The sequence below is a fragment of the Arvicanthis niloticus genome, chromosome 28 (assembly GCF_011762505.2).
Source record: "Arvicanthis niloticus isolate mArvNil1 chromosome 28, mArvNil1.pat.X, whole genome shotgun sequence".
Classification (NCBI taxonomy): domain Eukaryota; kingdom Metazoa; phylum Chordata; class Mammalia; order Rodentia; family Muridae; genus Arvicanthis; species Arvicanthis niloticus.
The window spans coordinates 89,925-110,443 of NC_133436.1; the positions used below are offsets into that span (position 1 = coordinate 89,925).

The 20,519-nt window shown below is 39.8% G+C and overlaps 1 protein-coding gene across 2 annotated transcripts in view; it reads right to left on the bottom strand.

Moving 5' to 3' along the window:
• Positions 1–18,891, bottom strand: part of LOC143439983 (uncharacterized) — a 60,912-nt gene extending 42,021 nt beyond the window's left edge. Inside the window, exons 1-4 of one of the 2 annotated variants that reach the window (XR_013107928.1) lie at positions 18,045–18,891; positions 17,734–17,797; positions 13,717–15,253; positions 11,134–12,083 (exon numbers count right to left, since the gene is read on the bottom strand). Coding sequence is in view for 1 of the 2 variants with exons in the window: in XM_076926534.1 (XP_076782649.1) it covers positions 14,015–15,253; positions 17,734–17,797; positions 18,045–18,078 (1,337 nt within the window). In the remaining variant the exon portion in view is untranslated. Of the gene's footprint in view, positions 1–11,133; positions 12,084–13,716; positions 15,254–17,733; positions 17,798–18,044 lie in introns of those variants that run through there. The other variant, XM_076926534.1, reaches the window with a different exon arrangement.
• Positions 18,892–20,519: the final 1,628 nt, after the last annotated feature.

A 20,519-nucleotide genomic window follows, 5' to 3' on the forward strand; every position in this document is an offset into this window, starting at 1 on the left:
TTCAGAAAGTCTATCAAAGGCAGAATACTGCATATCTTCTCGTTGTTCTGAAGTAGATAGAGGTCCATTGTTCCTTTTAGTATCTCTAGGCTCACATGGTTTCATCCATTCTGACAATTGATACACCCATTAAAAAAGAAGAACAAATGAAAGGCTGCCACATTGAATTCACAAACATTGATTTTTGTTCATTGTAGACATGGTTAATGTTTCTCCACGACAACATTCTTGATTCTCATAAACTGAGAAAATAATAAACTTAAAAATTTCACTATAAGAATACGAGTGTCACCAACTTTATCACAAACTATTTGCTTATTAGAAGGTTATGGATATATGTTTATCACTATTCAATGTGCAACATCTAAATATTTTGAGACTATACAAATTGGTAGTTCCACAACATAGCTCTAATGGAGATCCAAATCAAATAAAGGAATCTCTTAAGGCATTGTTTCCTTCTCTTCTTTCTTACAGAAATGCCTTTCAAACACAAATCAGATAACTAACATTGTTTTGGGAGAATATTATAATCATAGCTACAATAAAAGGACTGATATTTTACTCACTTGCTTTCATTTAGAGCTTCCAGATCATACTAAAATTTTGTCACAGGCATATTTGTATTAGCTTAAACATTAAAATTACCTTTCATGACTTCTAGAAGCTTGATGTTCTTCAGTATGATGGACTTCCAAATTATAGCCTGAAACCAAGGTACCAGAAAATGAATGATATGGTATTGGTATTAGGCAAAATTCAAGTTACTCTATATTTTTACAGCAATGAACCTGATTTATTCAACTCAATATTACTTGTTCTCTGTGGAAATTGAAAGACCCCTGCAAGGGGACCCTCACCCAAGTCCGGAACTGCACGAACCCAAGGACACATGAGAGACCTTCTTGATGCAATTGCAGAGGAGGTTTAATGACGAGGGCCCTCGGGCTGGAACATATCTCACGCAGGAGATAGAGGTTCCAACCCAGAACCCAGGAAATTTGGGATATTTATGGGTAGGGGTTGGGGAGAGCAGGAAAATTTGGCACGCTTACATATGATTGGATATTTCAAACATCAGCAACTTGCAGAAGTGGCTACGTGCGAACTGGCAGGATGACTAGATACTTTTGACCATGAAACCTTGGACTTCTCAGAAAAGGGGAGAGAAAAGTAAACACCAGATGGCCCATTACACACTTGGGCTTGTCTGGGCACATCTTAGCATGCCTTTTCATTTGGGTCACCCCGTCCCTGCAGGGGCTTAATATTTTTATTATGACTATATTTAACAAATTGTTGGTGGTCTTTGCTGACCATGAATTTTTGTTATTGTTACAATGCTGCTTTCAAATTTTGTTCTCACAAAATAAGAGATGATCATCAGTAACCCAGAAACATTTTTCCCTTATTTTGAGAAGCAAAAGAAAATTCAGTCTTACCTATAGCAGTAAGGTTCCAGTAGGTCTCAAGCATCACATCTTTGTAGAGATTGTTCTGGGAAGGATCCAGCAAATTCCACTCTTCTGCAGTGAAGTTCACATGCACATCATCGAAACTCACTGCTTCCTAAAATATCACATACATGTGTACAACACAAAGCCTGATACTGACATCAGTACAAAGTAAAGGTATGCTTCCTAGACAATATAATCTTATAATTCACATGATTCCTCCACTTCTTTGCTGACACACGAATTATAATATAATCACCATGTCAGTTTAGAAGAAACTTGAAATATTGACACTTGGACCCTTGACACAGGGTTCAACTGTGTCACTCCTGAACCCTTTAAATAGGATATAGCCTTGCAACACAAATGGCAATTGAGAGGGATATGCATGGGGAGACAGATCAACTGTATTGAGCACACATCTGAAAAGCTGTATGAACAATTACTAACTACAAAAGTGATGGGCAAGCTGTGTGTATTTGCTCATGTCTTTAATCACAGAGGTACAGGCAGGTGTATGTCATTGAGCTGGATGCCAGCACGGTCTCTGCAATGAGTTTCAGGACAGCAAAAGTTACATGTTAAGAACCTCACTCTGCTACAAAAATAAACCAGGAAACAAAAATGATAGAATGAACTAACAGTTCTTTACTGAAGTTCCTCCAAAGAATTATACATTCACAGCAGTTCTGTATTCATCTTGTATAAACATTCAGTGAACCAATTTAAACAGCAACATTAATTAAATTTTACTAAAAGAGAATGCATGTTTAAACAGTTAAAAATGGACAGATGAAAATATTAGTAATGTATATGTTTTGTTTTATTGTTTTTTTGTTTTGTTTTGTTTTTTCTGAGACAGGGTTTCTCTGTATAGCCCTAGCTGTCCTGGAACTCACTCTGTAGACCAGGCTGGCCTTGAACTCAGAAATCCACCTGCCTCTGCCTCCCAAGTGCTGGGATTAAAGGTGTGTGCCACCACTGTGCGGCAGTAATCTATATGTTGATCAGAAATAAAGAATGTAGTTCAGGAGATGTAGCTCAGGTGTTGAAAGATCTTGCTGGTCTTCCACATAATGGTGGTCAATTTCTAGCACACACATGTGGACCCACACCTGTCCATTTCTTCAAGATCAGAAGTTCTGAGGCCATCTTCTGACAACAGTAAAGATGAGGCACACATGATATTCATATTCATGCACCCAGCCATAATACACTTATTTAGTCAAAATTTTCACAACAAGCATAAGAGTTAAGCAGAACATTTTACACCTGCAATTCAATGAATCTGAAGCATCAGATAATATTGATGACAGGAACAGAAGCCACCGGGAGAAATAGAATATAATCTATATATTAGGCTGAATTTCAAAATTAAATATGTGGATGAAGAGCAACACAAAAGCATGTGCTTATTGAACAAAAGCATGTCAGGGGGCTTATATGCTTTCTATATCTACTATCAGCACAGGAAGTGCTTCACAGAAAAATTTGTTCTAGAAAACCAAAAACAGAATGAATAAAGTTAAAAATATAAAACCACCAGGCTTGCAAAATAGCACAGGATTGAATAGCAAATGTGTTCACAGTATCTTATGTGATTGAGGGACAGAGTCCAAATGGGGAATGTATGGGAGCATGAGAAGAAAGCTGAAGGATCAGATTCAACCACAACACTGGAGACACACAGAACAAAATTTATCCTGTCTAAAAAAATGCAGAAGTAAAGCTGAAGCAGAGACTGAAGGAAAGGCCAATAAAAACTCATTCAATTGGAGACACACATGGACAAGCTCAAATCCATGACATTATTAAGGATATTCTGTTATGATCTCACACAGGAGCCTTGCATAATTGTCCATTGAGAGGCTCCACTCAGCAGCTGACTGAAGCAGAAGCTGAGGTCCACAGTCAAAAATTGCATGGACCTTGGTAACTCTGATGGAAGAGTTGGGGGAAGGATTGAAGGCCCTGAAGAGGACGGGAACTCCACAGGAAGACCAACAGACTCAACTACCTTTGATCCTTGGGGACATTCAGAGACTGAGCCACAAACAATAACACACACAGACTGGACAAAGGACCCTGGCCCGTAAGTAGCAGATGTGCATCTCAGTCTTCATGATGGTCCTACAACTACTGTAGCAGGAGCTGTCCCTAAAGCTGCTGTCTATCATTGGAATATGTTCCTTTAACTGGGATGCCATGTCTGGCCTCAGTGGAGAGGATGCACCTAACCCAATAGAGACTTGATACACCATCATGAATACCCAGGGACCCACATCCTCTCAAAGGACAAACAGAAGATACAGGAGGGACTCTGTGAAGGCAGGTGACCTACAGTAGGGACTCCACTAAGTTCCTAGCCATTTTAATTATAACAACTTAAAACTGGAAAGAATCCAGATGCCGTTCAACCAAAACATGGATATAGGAAATGTGGTTCATTTACAAAATGAAACATTATTGATCTATTAAATACAATGACATCATGAATTTTGTGGGCAAATGGATACAGCTAAATACTATCATCTCCATGAGGTAACCTAGATTTAAAAGCATGTGCAGGTATGTACTCACAAGTGAATAATAATCATAAAATACAGGGAACCCACACTACACTCCATAGACACAAAGAAACTAAACAAGAAGAAAGGCCCAAATGAGCATGGTGGAATCCCACTCAGAAGGGAGAATAAGCAATCATAGGAGGCAGCTGGAAGAGAGAGATCAGGATTGGAGAGCAGATAAGAAAGAGGAATCGGGTAGAACCAGCAACAGGTGTGGTGAGAGACAAGAGAGGGCTGGAGGGGGAAAATGAATCAAAATCTGCAGCTGCCTGGGAAAGGGAGGGGTTATATTTAGGATGTGCCAGAGAACATGAATTGGAGGGTGACAAGGAGACTATGGAGTTGATCTTAGCTGAGATGCATAGCAGTGAAATATGGATGCTGAAGAGGCCACATCTGCAGTCAGGCAGGACCCCCAGTGGAGAGTTAAAGACAACAATCAATCCAAAAATCTTTCTACCCAAAATTTGTTCGTGTCCACAAGAATGCAATCTACAACGTAGATTCTGCCCAGCAGCATAATCACATTTTGATACCATTTTGTTGTTGTTGTTGCTCTAAGTTGCTACTCTGCTGCTGTGATTGAATCCTCTAAGCAAAAGCATCTCAGGTAATAAGTGGTTGTTGTACATGATTCTGTCAGACCAGAGTCCATCATTTTGGGAGCTTAGATTAGAAACTGAAGGCAAAAACTATGGACAAACACTGTCTCCTGGCTTGCTCTCTTGCTTGCTCACTGTCTCATGCTCAGCCTGCTCTCTCATCCAGTCCAGGACCACTTGCTTAGGGATATTGCAACCCTCAGTGGAAGAGCCTTCCTAATCAATCATCGACACTATCTCTCACAGATATAGCAACCAGCCATTCTGATGAGGGCAGGCCCACGATTGAGACTCCTTCAGATGACTGTAGCTCTGAAATGCTGAGAACTGAAAACAACTATGACACAGACACAATAATAAATGAGGAAGTTGTAACAACACAAAATCAATGATGTAACCAAATCAATTACAGGAGACCCTGCCACCACAAGAGGGAGTTGGAGTTGTGGCTGAGCAAGGACAAAATAGGGAGGGTACCTGGCTCATAGCAGGGAAGGATACATTGGAATGGGGACCTCAGAGACTGTGCTGCCCTGGGGTGAGATGTCTTTAACACTGGGTTCTCAGGCCAGTGCTACCAAAGATGTGGCTAAAGCAGCTGGAAGGTGGACAGAAAAGCAGATTGTCACACAGACCTGGAAATATCTACCAACAAAGGACAGGATTTCTGGTCCAAGGAAGATATGCTAAATTTGTGAGAATTGATGAAGAATGACCTTCAATCTTATGACAGCTCCAAGTTCAAAACTACAGAGTCACATATGAACTGGGCAGAGGGTAGTTCAGGAGGTGGAAAATGAGGTCTTTGTCTTTCTACCCTGTAAAACAAGGTAGGCAGAGCCTGACTTTGCCCAGGATGGTGTCTCAAAGAGCTCTCTGTCATGCACTAGTCAATGGGTCTAGGTCCTGTTGTTAAGAAGGATTTAACCCAAGGCGTGGGGCTAGTAACTAAATCGACTAGGGTGGAGTCTGTCTCATTTCCTCAGTGAGAGAATAACAACATGCCACACACAAAATAGACAGCCACAAGGGGACAGTAAAGGCTACCCAGCAGATTCCTCCACTTGGACAGAGGAGAAAATGAAGACAGGCAGGTAGCTGTGAGCCCTGTAGCAGGGTTCCAAGTCTTCTCTAACCTTCCCAGAAATTAAGACCAGAGGCACACCGTCCACTATACCAGGCTCTGGAACATCTTCGAAGCACTTTGGGACTGCGACTGTCCAGCGTATCCAATATAGCAGGGTTCCATGTTCAATTTAGTCGTCTCCTTCCACATATACTCAAGAAAAACGTGAAAACCAAGGCACACACACAAATCTGGCAGAGAAGCCACTGACACAGAAACAATGGTTCATCTTAACAACCGGCCTTTCAATCCTTTAGTTGGGAGTCCTGAGGGTCTTGGGTCAATGCACCAAGATGTTATGTCCAAGCCACAGAGAGCACAATGACCAACAAGGAGCCTATTGTAATGCAAACACATGGAGGTCTTTATTATGAGCTCTGTAATAATGATTCTCACCAGTCAGCCTCACATGAGATCTAAACTGAGAGTCTAGAGGTGCTGAGTATTTATTGTATTTACAGAAAGACTGGGGCATTGACATACAGGTCAGCAACTTAATATTTTAAAAACTACATGTCTGGCATAATCTGTAGGAACCAATCAAAAGGGCAAAAAACCATCTGACAACCATGATGGGTAGACTAACTTTTTCTCTGTAAGGTGTATTAGTTATCAATATGCAGCTTAACCCTGCAGTTGTACCTTGACTGGCTATTGACAAGGGGGTCTTGTCATAAGATGTTTGCTCAAGTGGACTTTGTGCACTCTCAGAAACAGAATTTATTGGGCTTTACAAACTAATTTTTGTGCCTGAGGCCCTTATTATTGAAAGATGCTCCTGTTCAACCACAAGCCATGCATGGCAGTAGAAAAAGTACTTTATCCAAAGACCTACCTCACTATCTGTTACTGCAGATCCTAATATCAGTTGCACTTACTTTGAGACAGAATACCAGTGGAAGTTGCCTCTCCCCCTGTGCAAGCCTCTTATAGATAAGATAGACAATGCCCACCTGCCCTTCCTTTCCTGCCTCATCCCTGTGTCTCAGCCCCACTTGGGCAGACAGTCCCTGTTCAACCACATGCTTTACCTGCCAGGACACAGTTAAGCTTTCTATAGATCTACCACACTATTTGTTATCCCAGATGCAATGATCACAGCTTCCCCTAGCACTGTACTAAACACCAGAGGCAGCTTTTCCTCTGTCCTGACTATGTCTCCCTGTGGTTGCTAAGATCATCTCTTCCTGCCCACCTCATTGCTCCCAACATTACCCAGCATTCCCTCTTGAGGATACCCACCAAACATGTCAGTAAAAGAGGCAACACTCAGGCAAATTTTTCTGTAAATCCAGACATTAAACAGTAACCCAGGAACAAAATTTCCACCCAAGCAAGACAAATCCAGAAATCAGTACCTAAATCAATAATCACTTCAAACCTAGAAGACTAGACACCAGCATAGGAATATAATAAATAATAACCAGGAAAATATGTCACCAAAAAATCCAAGCTATCCTAACACAGCAGGTCCTGAGAAATAAAAACATGCAACAGATATGGTACAAAAGATGTTGTTTAGCTTGGCGGTGGTGGTACATGCCTTTAATCCCAGCACTTGGGAGGCAGAGGCAGGTGGATTTCTGAGTTCAAGGCCAGCCTGGTCTACAGAGTAAGTTCCAGGACAGCCAGGCTTACATAGAGAAACCCTGTCTCTTCCATATCGAGATTCAAAGCTAACCCATCTATTCAAGAACTACTTCGATGGGGAGGGGAAGGTTCAGATGATCATGTGTGTGGATCCAAAGGCTGAGACTATGACGAAAGCTTGGTAATTTAAGTGTATTTGTCCTATACAGTTAGGTTTCTCTAGAGAAAGCAGCTGCTTGGATGTGAAGAATGGCATTCTGCACATTTTGTAGGTTTGTACAGGGTCACTGGATGTTCAGATAGACTATTTAGCCATCCATAAAGGAGGACAGGTAGGCTTGCTATTCCAAATTCTGTTTTGTATTTTTAGCAAGTCATGAGACCTTTTCTGTGATTAAATGCCAGCTTATTTATGTCAACCGTTTTTGTTGTATTTTATAAAAAGATAAAAGAGACTAGAGATATGTTTGGTAGAGACCCTGTATGGTGTGTGGGAAGAGGTGGCTCTGTGGTCCCATGCTGAGGAATTCCTTCCCCCTCTGAGGTACCAGCCACAGGATGGTGTAGTATAGAATAGAGTTTATTCATGGCATAGGGAAGGGAGTTGAGAGAAAGGCAGAGAGAGGGGTTGGGGGAAAATGGAGGAGTAGAAGCCTGCCATGAGCATGTGGAGAGAGAGGGGGTAGGGGAATGAGAAGAGGAGGGAAGAGGTTAAGAGAGAGGGAGCAAGGGCAAGAGAGCAAGAGAATGAGGAGGGGACAAGCATCCCCCTTTATAGTGAGTCAAGCATACCTGGCAGTTGCCAGGTAGCTATGGGATGGAGCCTAGCCTAAATGCCAACAGTTTTGACACATTGTTTAGTAATGTGCTGTGCACTGACTTGGTTAAAAATGGCTTTGTATGTATGTTCATTTGTTTTTCTGCACTATGTAGGAATCAGGCCTTCATTTCATTGAAGGTCCCAAAAGCATGCTGTTAAAAGATTAGAGGATTCAGCTGTAGGGGTTAAGGGAGACTCCTTCAGGAGGCTGGGTTCCAGGCAGCAGCCTTGTGAACAGAAGTTTTGTGTCTCTCCAGGTGTTGCTAGATAGTGCCCACCAGACCATTTTTCCCAGTCACATGAAGTATTTGCAAAAATATGTATCATTTGCTAAAAAATTAAATTATGTTAAGTTAGTTGGTCCATGTGTTCTGTAGCCGTGATAGTTTACTGATGCAGATCAAAATATTTGGGAATGAAACAATGACAACAGGTATGGTGGTGCATGTCTATAATTTCAGCACTTAGAAGGTGTGGAGGCAGGAGTTCAGGGTCAGCCTGGGCTATATGAGTCTCAGCCTTGGGAGCAGGGGTGTTTGAAAACTATTATCATCTGGTATAGGTTCATTTTCCCTAAGCCATGCAGTGTAACAACTGTTAACTATTTACATATAATTTATGCTGTATTAAATATTAATAAGTAACCTAGGATTATTAGAGTGTATGAGAGGTTGATTGTGGGGTCTCTAAGCATGATGCCATTTTATATGAGATTATTTCCAGAATTTCTTTTATTATACACCAACTAGTTTATATTTTAGTGTTTTTGCAAAGAAAATGCTAAGAAAGTTATAATCACATGTCATGGTATTAAAATCATAATTCCAGATTTCTTTACATATAAGATGGAATGGTCCAGCAGCTATGTCCATGGTCACAGACTTTAGTTCCGTTCAATTGATATGGCACATCCTACAAAATTAACTAGTCACACATATACAAAAATGTTTCAAATACAGTAAAAATGTACACACAATAAAGGTAATTTACAGTTACTGTGAAGAGCCGCTCCCAGAAGATGGCGCCTAGCAGCCAGCCAGGCAATTGCTTGTACCCCGATAAACAAGCCTTATAAGGAATATATAAACAATATGCAGCTTTCTCTAGTAGAGTACCCATAGTATTATGCCACGTGGCTGAGAATTGTTGACTGGCCTTAAGGGGATATAAGCCGGATGCAGAAGGGGAAGGGAGCCGTTTTTTGTATCAAAAGCCTGAATAAACTGCTTGGGGAAGAACTTGGAGTTGTGCTTTCTTTCTGCTGGTCAGAGAGGAGCAACAGCAACAAGTTACAAATGTCATTTATCTTAACTGTGTTTCAGAAATCTAGGGTCAACAGCTTTATTAGTCAAGGCACAGAAGGATGAGTAAGCAAAACTGTCTGTAGGAGTAGGCAAAGTATGGACAATCATTGATGAGGTATGAATGGACACAACATATTTAAAATTGCTCAGTCTTGCTACGAAAATTGATCCAAGTTAAAGAAAATTCCGTGACTTCCTTATTTTCCACTTCTGGATTACTTCCACAATCTTTTACATAAAATTGGCAATGATATCCAAAAGCAATCACTATTTAGGTAAATGAAACAAAGTACTTCACTAATCCAAACTGTTAGTTGTGCCTCTTGGACTAGAAGCATTTTGTAGACAAAGGAGTGTTTCACAAAATTGAAATGTCATTCAGATGAAGGACAAGACATTTTCCACACAGTTAAGATGTTAAAAATGTTCAAGTGGTCTTTACAGTTGGAGCACCATTGTTACAGTATTGGGGATTCTGGGAATCCTTTAGTAGCAAATAGCAACTTAGAGGGCTCGGGATCTCTTGGAGTTAATTTGCTTGCTGGCTTGTTCTTGTAGCATTGCATGAAAAGATTTCACTTTATCTTGTAGCTCATTTAAATATCTTTTTTTTTTTTTTTGCTCAAGAATAGCTTCAGGTTGTGTAGCATATGAGTCTACATCATAGTCTACTTCTTCAGTCATCTCTGAAAGTCTTTTCTTCTATGCAGCGAATAGATTCCTGGAACACTGCCCTATCATCTTCCACAACCTGTTCTTCCATCTCTACCATCTGGGAGACAGCTTCATGGAAACTAAACAATTGTGGAGAAACTTCATTTTATTAGCAAAGAAGTTTTAGATCATCTCTCTGAGATGATCTCCCCACTGAATCTGTAAGTCATCAGTCTGGCTTGGTGGATGGTGCATTACTGGATGGACATTACCAGCAGCAGTTGGTTCTACAATCAGTTCTCTCACCCTATTTGCAATCTTAACGTATTAAGAGTAGTTTCACAGGATGCCATCCCTAGAGAGATTGTGGCAATCATGCAAGTATGAAAATTTTCACCTATGAAGGACTCAACACCTGAGTGAGATGGTTTCACTAATGAAATGGTATACAGGTTTACTGCTAGACCTCTAGTGGAAACAGTATTTGAAAGGGGCATGGCTACATGCTTTGCCTATGGGCAGACTGGAAGTGGAAAAACTCATACTATGAGTGGTAACTTTTCAGGAAAGAACCAGGATTATTCTAAGGGAATTTAGTTGCTTGGAAAGGAGTATAAGGTTTATTCCTACCTAAGGCTCTGATGCACTCCTTGAATGCTAAAAGGCTTTTATTAATTTCAGCACCTTCAAGCCTGGTTTGCCTGTCTGCACTGGATGTATCAGCTCATCTTTCATTCTCAGCCAAGTTAACAAGAGAAAATTTACCATGTAGTTTTCCCTTCCTTCTAAGAATGATCTGAAACACTGCATGACTCCGAGATGACTGTGTATTTGCAGATGTTTGAACAGATGTTCTACAGTTGTTGCCTAAGTTGATGAGTTTCAGCAGGTTCTCCACACACTTGACCTCCCGTTCCTGCAGTCCTACCACTTGCACCTGCTGCTTTCCATCTTCTAGTGCTCTTAATTTTGTTTTCTTTCCCTTTTTTTTTTTTTTTTTTTTTTTTTTTTTTTTTTTTTTTATATTGAAGGTCCTTTACTGGGCCTACTTCCATGAGTGGCCAAGATCAACAAAAGGGGAGGGCAACCAGCTGGTGCAGGGAGGGTCATTTCCACATTTCACTTACACACAGAACTAAACAGACAAGCACAGAGTCACTATTGTGGTTAGACATTGGCAGCATGGGATGGGGAGGAATGAGGAGTAGGGGGTATCGTGAAAAAAATACAGGCTCCCCCCAAACTGGGTGCCTAGGACAGGACTTGGTCTGCTTCAACCCAAGAGGAATCAGAAGATCAAAAGCAGTTTGGGAAAGCCAGAACCATCAGGGATGGAGGGAGAAGGACGATCCAGGGGGTGGGAGGGATGTTTGGCAACGGGGGTGAAGGGATAGCCCTCCCCCTGCTGGGATCCCTCCAGCCCCTCCAGTCTGGCAGGAAAGGGGCAGCCTGCAACACCCAAGAGCAGGTCTGGGGCTGCTAAGTGCTCCAGGCACGAGGCTGGAGGTGGCTCACAAAAGCTTGCCCTCCAGGGAAATGATGGCACTGCCACCTAGTTTCTCTGGCAGGATGCAGCAGTCCTTGACCTCTTCGTAGTGGTTAGCTTGTAATTCATGCTTGATTCTTGTCAGCTTCTTCTTGATTGGCATCCTTGGAACTGGCATAGATCATTTTGCTCTTTAGCGGCGCATTCTCGGGGGCCTAGAAAATGAACACCAGATTCTCCTTGCTCTTCTTGGTCTCATGGGTTGCATCATAGAGAGCATAGCAGCAGTCTGTATCTGGCAGCATCTTGACAAAAGTGGTATAGGGGTCATCCACAGTCTGCCCCACATTTCCTACTATGATCTCCTTGCCCTCCTCCAGGATGATGTTCTTCTTGTTCTCAGAATGGTAGCTGTCCTACTAGCTTGTCCTACTAAGCATTGGAAAGGTAGCCAACACATGACATGCCTTTGAGAACCTGGAAAAAAATCAGTCAAAATCAAAGGCAAAAATGTCAATTCCCAAGGGAACTTATACAATCTACTAGAGAAATTAAGACTCACTGCCACTGACACTGTGCCAAGAATGTTTCTATACACAGGGCCTGGTTCCAAATGCATTCTGAAGATTCACCACGATAATGAAGTTATTCAGAAACAACAATAGTATAAAGGATCTCCCAGGTGACTTGTATCTCCTGCTGATTCCTGCCCACCCTAGGGTAGGACTCACAATTTTGGCCTAAAACTTATTTAAAATATTTATACTCAAGTGGAGGAAAACTGCCTATTAAGGTCAAAGTCTACCAATGAATAAATACACTTTTTTTGTTGTTTTTTTTTCAAGACAGGGTTTCTCTGTGTAGCCCTGACTGTCCTGGAACTCACTCTGTAGACCAGGCTGGCCTTGAACTCAGAAACCCACCTGCCTTCCAAATGCTGGGATTAAAGGTATGCGGCACCACTGCCTGGCAAATAAATAGACTTTTGAGGATTAACACATTATGGAATGCATCATTTGTGGGGCATCTCCTTTTCTGACCTTGTCTTGGGAATTTAAAACTCCTGCACAGACCTATAATTTAGGATTGTCACAGTGACTTAATTGCAATATATGATTAACTACCTTCATTCTGATAAGAACACATAAACCCGAACCCCATATTTGCTGTCCTATTCCCATTGCACACATGGACCAATATCAGCTGATAATTCTTGAGGGCAGGGAGATTCACAGTGAAAAAATCTATACATAGGTTATATTAATTTGTTACTATTTAACGTATATTTGATTCACATCTTGTTTAGAAACTGTGTGTGTATATGTAAATGTGTGCAGGCTTCTCAGATTCCTGAAATGCTTGCCCTTGCTATAGAGGCATTTTGGTACACTTATGCTTGACTTTTCCCATTGTGGATTTTCTGATACCCAGTCCTCCAAATTACATAAACCTTGACTCATCACAAATTGCTCTGACTCCCTGCAGCAGGTAATGGATTGATCATTCATTGTCCATATGCACAGGGCTTGTGAACCCCACATTTGCTGTCCTATTCCCATTGCACACATGGACCAATATCAGCTGATAATTCTTGAGGGCAGGGAGACTCACAGTGAAAAAATCTATACATAGGTTATATTTTGTTACTACTTAACGTATATTTGATTCACATCTTGTTTAGAAACTGTGTGTATATAAATGTGTGCAGGCTTTTTTATTTATAACTTCATTCTCATCTTCCACTTTATATCTAGACAACAGTTCCTGCTCACTCCACTTCTCTACATCTCCCCAAACCACCACTCCCAAGAACTCTACCATTTTCATATAAAAAAGAGTGGGCCTCTTAGGGATATCAAATGATTAAGGCATACCATGTATCAATAAGAACAGGAACCACTCACATCCAACTATCAAGGCAATTAAGTAGAAGGAAAAGCATCTCAAGAGCAGGTAAGAGTCAGACACATACATGCACTAATTCCCAACACTATACCTTTCATGCCATAGAAGGTGACTGTTATGAAATGGCTTTATTAAACTGATTGCATTTATACGGTTTACACAAGAACGTATTTTTAAAATTCCTTTTAATACCACCTTAACAAACCTTTTACCACATTTGTTCCATTATGAGGGATCCTCGACAGTACATGTTCTTTAGGCATTTGAATTTTGCAAATGCTTTATCAAGTTGGTTACATTCCTACAGTTTCTGATCAATATGTGTTCTTTTATGACTTTGAAGATTGGTGTGTCCTGCAAAGGCTTTACCACACTGATTACATTGATAGGGTTTCTCTCCAGTACATGTTCTTTTATGTACTCGAAGGTGACTGTTTCCTGCAAAGGCTTTGCCACATTGGTTATATTCATAGGGTTTCTCACCATGATGTGTTCTTTTATGCTTTTGAAGATTAGTGTGTCCTGCAAAAGCTTTACCACATTGGTTACATCGATAGGGTTTCTCTCCAGTATACGTTCTTGTATGTACTTGAAGATGACTGTTTCCTGAAAAGGCTTTGCCACATTGGTTATATTCATAGGATTTCTCACCATAATGTGTTCTTTTATGCTTTTGAAGATTGGTGTGTACTGCAAAGGCTTTACCACATTGGTTACATTGATAGGGTTTCTCTCCAGTATGCGTTCTTGTATGTGCTTGAAGATGACTGTTTCGTGCAAAGGCTTTGCTACATTGGTTACATTCATAGGGTTTCTCTCCAGTATGTGTCCTTTTATGTACTTGAAGGTGACTGTTTTGTGCAAAGGCTTTACCACATTGGTTACATTCATAGGGTTTCTCTCCAGTATGTGTTCTTTTATGCTTTTGAAGAGTATTATGCTGGACAAATGCTTTACCACATTGGTTACATTCAAAGGGTTTCTCTCCAGTATGTCTTCTTTTATGCCTTTGAAGATAGCTGTGAAGTGCAAAGGCTTTGCAACATTGGTTACATTCATAGGGTTTCTCACCACTATGAGTTCTTTTATGCTTTAGAAGATTGCTGTGTCCTGCAAACGTTTTACCACATTGGTTACATTCATACGGTTTCTCTCCAGTATGAGTTCTTTTATGTACTTGAAGGTGACTGTTTCGTGCAAAGGCTTTGCTACATTGGTTACATTCATAGGGTCTCTCTCCAGTATGTGTTCTTTTATGTACTTGAAGGTGACTGTTTCCTGCAAAGGCTTTACCACATTGGTTACATTGATAGGGTTTCTCACCACTATGAGTTCTTTTATGCTTTAGAAGATTGTTGTGTCCTGCAAAGGCTTTACCACATTGGTTACATTCATAGGGTTTCTCTCCAGTATGTGTTCTTTTATGTACTTGAAGCTGACTGTTTCGTGCAAAGGCTTTGTCACATTGGTTACATTCATAAGATTTCTCTCTACTATGTGTTTCTTTATGCCTTTTATGATGACTTTGACAATAAAAGGCTTTACCACATTGGTTACAATCATAAAGCTTTTTTCCAGGGTGTGTTCTTCTATGTATCCGAAGACCAGTATAAGCCATAAAGGATCCAGTACTTGTGCTATTATGTATCTGAAGGTGATTGTTTCTTGCAAACGCTCCATCATATTGCATACATTCATAAGGTTTCTCTCCAGTATGAATTGGTTCATATCTTTGAAGATGCCTGTAATATAAATATGGTTTAACACATTGGATATGTTCAGAGAGCTTCTCTACAGTAGGACTTTTTTCAAGCCTGTGTATGTAATTGACACATGAGAAAGGTTTACCCCATTCATATTACTAATGCAGCATTTATATGTAAGAATTAATTTAAAAATTATTTCTAATCACTTTGATTTTATCTATGGTGTTTGCTTCATTATGCATATTATTTACAACTTTTTTTTTCTTTTTCTAGACAGGGTTTCTCTGTATAGCCCCAGCTGTCTGGAACTCACTCTGTAGATCAGGCTGCCAGGCTGGTCTCGAACTCAGAAATCCTCCTGCCTCTGTCTCCCAAGTGCTGGGATTAAAGGCATGTGCCACCACTGCCCAGCTATTATTTACATCTTTAAAGATACTGTGATAGTAAGAGTATTTGTAACATGGCTCAAAATTATAACATCCTTTTCGTATATGAGGTTTTTCATATATTTGACAAAATGTGCAAGCATTCAAAGCTTTACCATAGTGACTGCATTCATATACTTCCATATAATGTGAGCCATGAACATATGTAGTTTAACAGGACAAAAAGAAAATTTCTACATGACTAGTACTCATAGAAATTTTCCGCAGAGTTGTTGTTATATTTTCAAAGAGGTTGTGAAATCAATTAATTAAAAACTGTCATAACTTTCAACAAATGTAGTCTATGTGGGAAAAATCTACAAGTAGATTTTGTTCAATAGATAGATGGACAGGCAGACAGACAAACATATACATGTCCCATATAATAAATCTATGAAAGGTAGCATAACAAATTATATATATATTATTCACATATATTTACTTTTTGTTCCTCATTGACATGGGGTATTTGGATTAAGTTTTATCTACAGTCCTACATGGATAGTTGGTTTTCAAAACGTCAGAAATCCACAGAATTGATGTTACAAACATTTCTGTATTAATGTTCATTTTGATTAGAGACCTGTCTGCTCCTGGCAGCTTCCTGTCTTGGATTCTAAGAAGAAATTGAGCATCTTTGGAGTTACTCCAGTTGTGGTGAGACAGCCACTAGGCAAGAATTGCCTCTTTTCATCTACAGACAAATTACTGTCCAGAAAAGGACACTCTTGCAGAATAGGCGACTGATTATATCTGCCTAGACAGAGTAATCAGCCCTTAATAATTCTGCAGCACTAAGGTCTGTCAGATGATCCTGGGCCAGAAGGCTGAAGATCAGATGCTCCAACGTTTTGTAGTATAGGGAGTGTCTAGTTGTTCAGCGGTTTCTATAAATTGGCTAAGTTTTAGAAGCTATGCTTTGTGCTTACCATAATTTTAGTTAACTCGGTCATTCTGGATTTCTGACGGGGTTGAAAACTTATAGTCTCATAGCCAATCCTGGCTATTTACTTTGAGAGAAAAAATTTGAGTGGATGGTTTTCAGCTGACATTCATTCCAAAGCCAAGAAAAAAAGCCAGGTTCAAAACTAAGTGTTTTAGTTAGGAGAGATGACAAATGTTCTGGTTAGTCAACAAAATGATGGACTGGGTATTAGGACTATCTTGTACCTTACTGGTACAAATAGGCATAATTATGCTCTAATTGTATTTTGAGAGAGTTTTCTTTTAACAGGAAGGGTGATATGTAGGAGGAGCTAAGGTGGGAGGAGTACTGAGAGGAAGAGAAGGAATAAGGAGAGGGGGAGAAGAAGGAGGGGAGAAGCTAGGTGATGAGAGAGAGAAAGAGAGAGAAGGGGGGGATATGGAGGCAGATGTTCACGTGTCTCCACCAGTCAAAGATAGTTGATATATCTAGGTTGGGTATTGGGTTACACTTCTGATTGAGCATTACCAAACTTATGAAGCCTTTGATTAACATTTTTTAAAAAATTGTATAAAAGCAAAAAGGAAAAGGGGGCACAGGATAGGGGTTTTCTAGGGGGGGGGATGGGGAAAGGGGATGGCATCTGAAATATAAATAAAATATTCAATAAAAAATAATAATACAAAAAAAGTTTTATCTACAACAACCTTTTTAATTTCTATTCTTAACTAAGTTCTATTCACTTCCACTCTCAATAATCTTAGCAATCTTGCTACAAGTATATAAGTAACATTAGTATAACATTAGTATGCTATGAACTTGGATATAAGACAGTTTTGGATATATACATATTATATATTCAATGTGTATACTTTTTGCCCTGAGTGGTTTGAGACTAAACAGACAGTCAGTTCTACAGTGTAGCTTTAATGCAGCAGTGCTTGAAACGGTACTATCTGTTAAGGCATTGTTTCCATGTTTTCTGTCTTACAGGAATTCCCTGCAAACACAAATTGAATACATGCCACTGAGGTAGCACATTGGTGAGAATTTAATAATCAGTATCCATAAACATATTTATTACATGCTTAATTAAAAAAAAAGATCAACCACACATTAAGATTTCTTCATCAGCATATTAGGATCAACATGCACAAGAAAATTACCTTTTATGTCTTCCAGAATTTTCACAGTGTTCTTGAATATCACTGTGATCGCTCCAGTTATAGCCTAAAATATAATACCAGAAAATGGATGATATATTCCAGCAATTTAGGAAAAATTTAAGAAACTATATTCAGTGATCCTTAGAAACAGGCCTGATTTATTCACCTCATTCTTCCTCCTTCTCTAATGAAATTAGAGAAATGTATCAATAATAACAAGAAAAGCAAACAAACACACAAACGAACAAGCACATCAAAAATACAATTGCGCCCTTATTTAGAGAAAAACAAAACAACATTCACATTCTTACCTATTGCAGTGAGGTTCCTATAGTTCTCCAGCATCACATCTTTGTAGAGACTCTTCTGAGTAGGATCCAGCAAAGCCCATTCTTCCCGAGTAAAGTTCACGACTACATCGTCATATGTCACTGCATTCTAAAATATCCCATATAAATGTACAAAAGACAGCATGAAAATGAAATATTAGACATATATATGTGATTGACAATATTTTCAAATATTTTTGTACTTTCCCCACTTGTTTCCTAACACAGAAGTTATAATGTAACTTGATCAGAAATTCATTTTTGAAGGAAGTTGATTAATGAGTTTCTCATCTGTCATTTTTTCACCCTTTGTGTTGGATAAACCCTTGGAGTCAAAAGCCAATTAATAGAAATAAAGAGACAAGCAAAAAGATCAATCATAGTAAGCACAAAGATACATTGTATGGATAATTACCAACTACAAAAGCAAAGAGCAAGTTGCTTGGATTTGCAAATGCATTTAATCACTGAAGACACAGAGGCAAAAATACCTCATTGTGTTTGTGGACAGACTAGTCTATTCAATGAGTTCGAAGACAGCCAGAGTTGTATATTATGACCCGATATCTCTTGTGAAAAATCAAAGAATCAAACCACAAGGAAGAAAACAAATCAGAATATTAGTTAAGTTCTTAGTTAAGTTCTTAAAGTGAATTGTACATACACCCTAGTTGTATATTGATCTTCCAGGAATGACATCATCCAGGTCAGCAAACAGTTGGAGAAAAGTAGAGAGAATGAGAAACAAAATGCAGGGACAGTTCTTTCAAGAAATTCCCGCAGGGTGATGGTGGCGCACACCTTTAATCCCAGCACTTGGGAGGCAGAGGCAGGCGGATTTCTGAGTTCGAGGCCAGCCTGGTCTACAGAGTGAGTTCCAGGACAGCCAGGGCTACACAGAGAAACCCTGTCTCCAAAAAACAAAAAAACCAAAAAAATAAAAAAAATCCCTATGAATTTCAAGAATTCCCTATAAATAAAAGCTGGCTCTTCAAAGCAGGCAAGCCTCCCAGAACAGGACACAGTTGTCTAGCTAGGCCTGAGCCAATATTCCTTTGTCCAGGGTCTCAGGCTGGCCTGACTCACACTGGTAAGAACAGCAAACATTTGTGATACTAATAACTTTCCAGAGAGGGGAGGGGTTCAGGATTCTTTTCTCTGTAAAAAATTTTTTAGCTTTATACTTTTTTTTTTTTTTTTTTTTTTGGTTTTTTGAGACAGGGTTTCTCTGTATAGCCTTGGCTGTCCTGGAACTCACTCTGTAGACCAGGCTGGCCTCGAACTCAGAAATCCGCCTGCCTCTGCCTCCCAAGTGCTGGGATTAAAGGTGTGCGCCACCACTGCCTGGCAGCTTTATACATTAAATAAAGATCCAAATAAGGCATTCAACTATAAATTCAGCCCTGTTTTAAGGAATTATACACATTTAAAATTGAAAACTCTATTTTGTAAGGCTTACATTTTATACTCTTAAATGTATTGGTCATATAGTAACCCAGATCCAAAGAAACGTTACGACATAAAAGTTTGGAAGTCCTGACTGTGACTACATGTGCATCATGGAGCCGCTCAACCACTCTGCTGTGCACTTCAAGAACAGAACGCAACACAGACAAACTAAAAGCCTCCAGGAGTTAAAATCATTGGAGGTGCAAAGTTGTATCCCTTCATCCTTGGCTCCTCTCTGAGAGCAATCTAGAAGGCTTTGCTCTCCCCCTGGCTCCAAAAGGCGATGTGGTCACCACCCCCTCAACCTACAGGCCCTGCTGGAATTTGGGGAGCTGGCTGTTTCCCTGCCTGCCAGGCTATCTATCCCCAAGCCCCAGAAAACAAAGAGGATCCCCAGTCACTGTCCTCTGCGTTGCTGACTATCACCAATACTAGGGGCTCAGGATTTTTGAAATATCTCTGGGATATACCTCAAGGTAAAGTGATGCAAAAACATATTCCAATCAAATGGAACTAAAAGGTAAGCCTGTGTAGGCATTTTACTACTTGAAAAACCAGAAGATTTCAAAGTATACAAATAGGCTGATGATATGATAGTATATATATAAATGAACTGTAAAATATGACAAGAAAACTCCTATAGCTCATAGGTGCTTTCAGGATAGTGACTTGATCCTAAATTAATTGAAATAAAATCAGGAGCCGTCCTATATACCTCTGATATAAAGAGGAAAAATGGGCTAGAAAGACTTTAGGCAATCACCAGGCTGCACAATAGCCACAAATAATATAAAGCATGATGAAGTATGATCTGAAAACTCTAAAGAAGCAAATGAAAGGGCTGTCTGATGAAAACCTAGAAGTCTTTGAGAAAAGACATTGCCCCAAGACCATTATAAGCTCTCTGAAGCTTATTCCTGGTTTTAAAGAAGGAACTTTGTTGTTTTTTTGACAACACGTCCTTGGGAAAAGCTCCATAGGCTTAGACCACAAACTGTTATTTGCTCT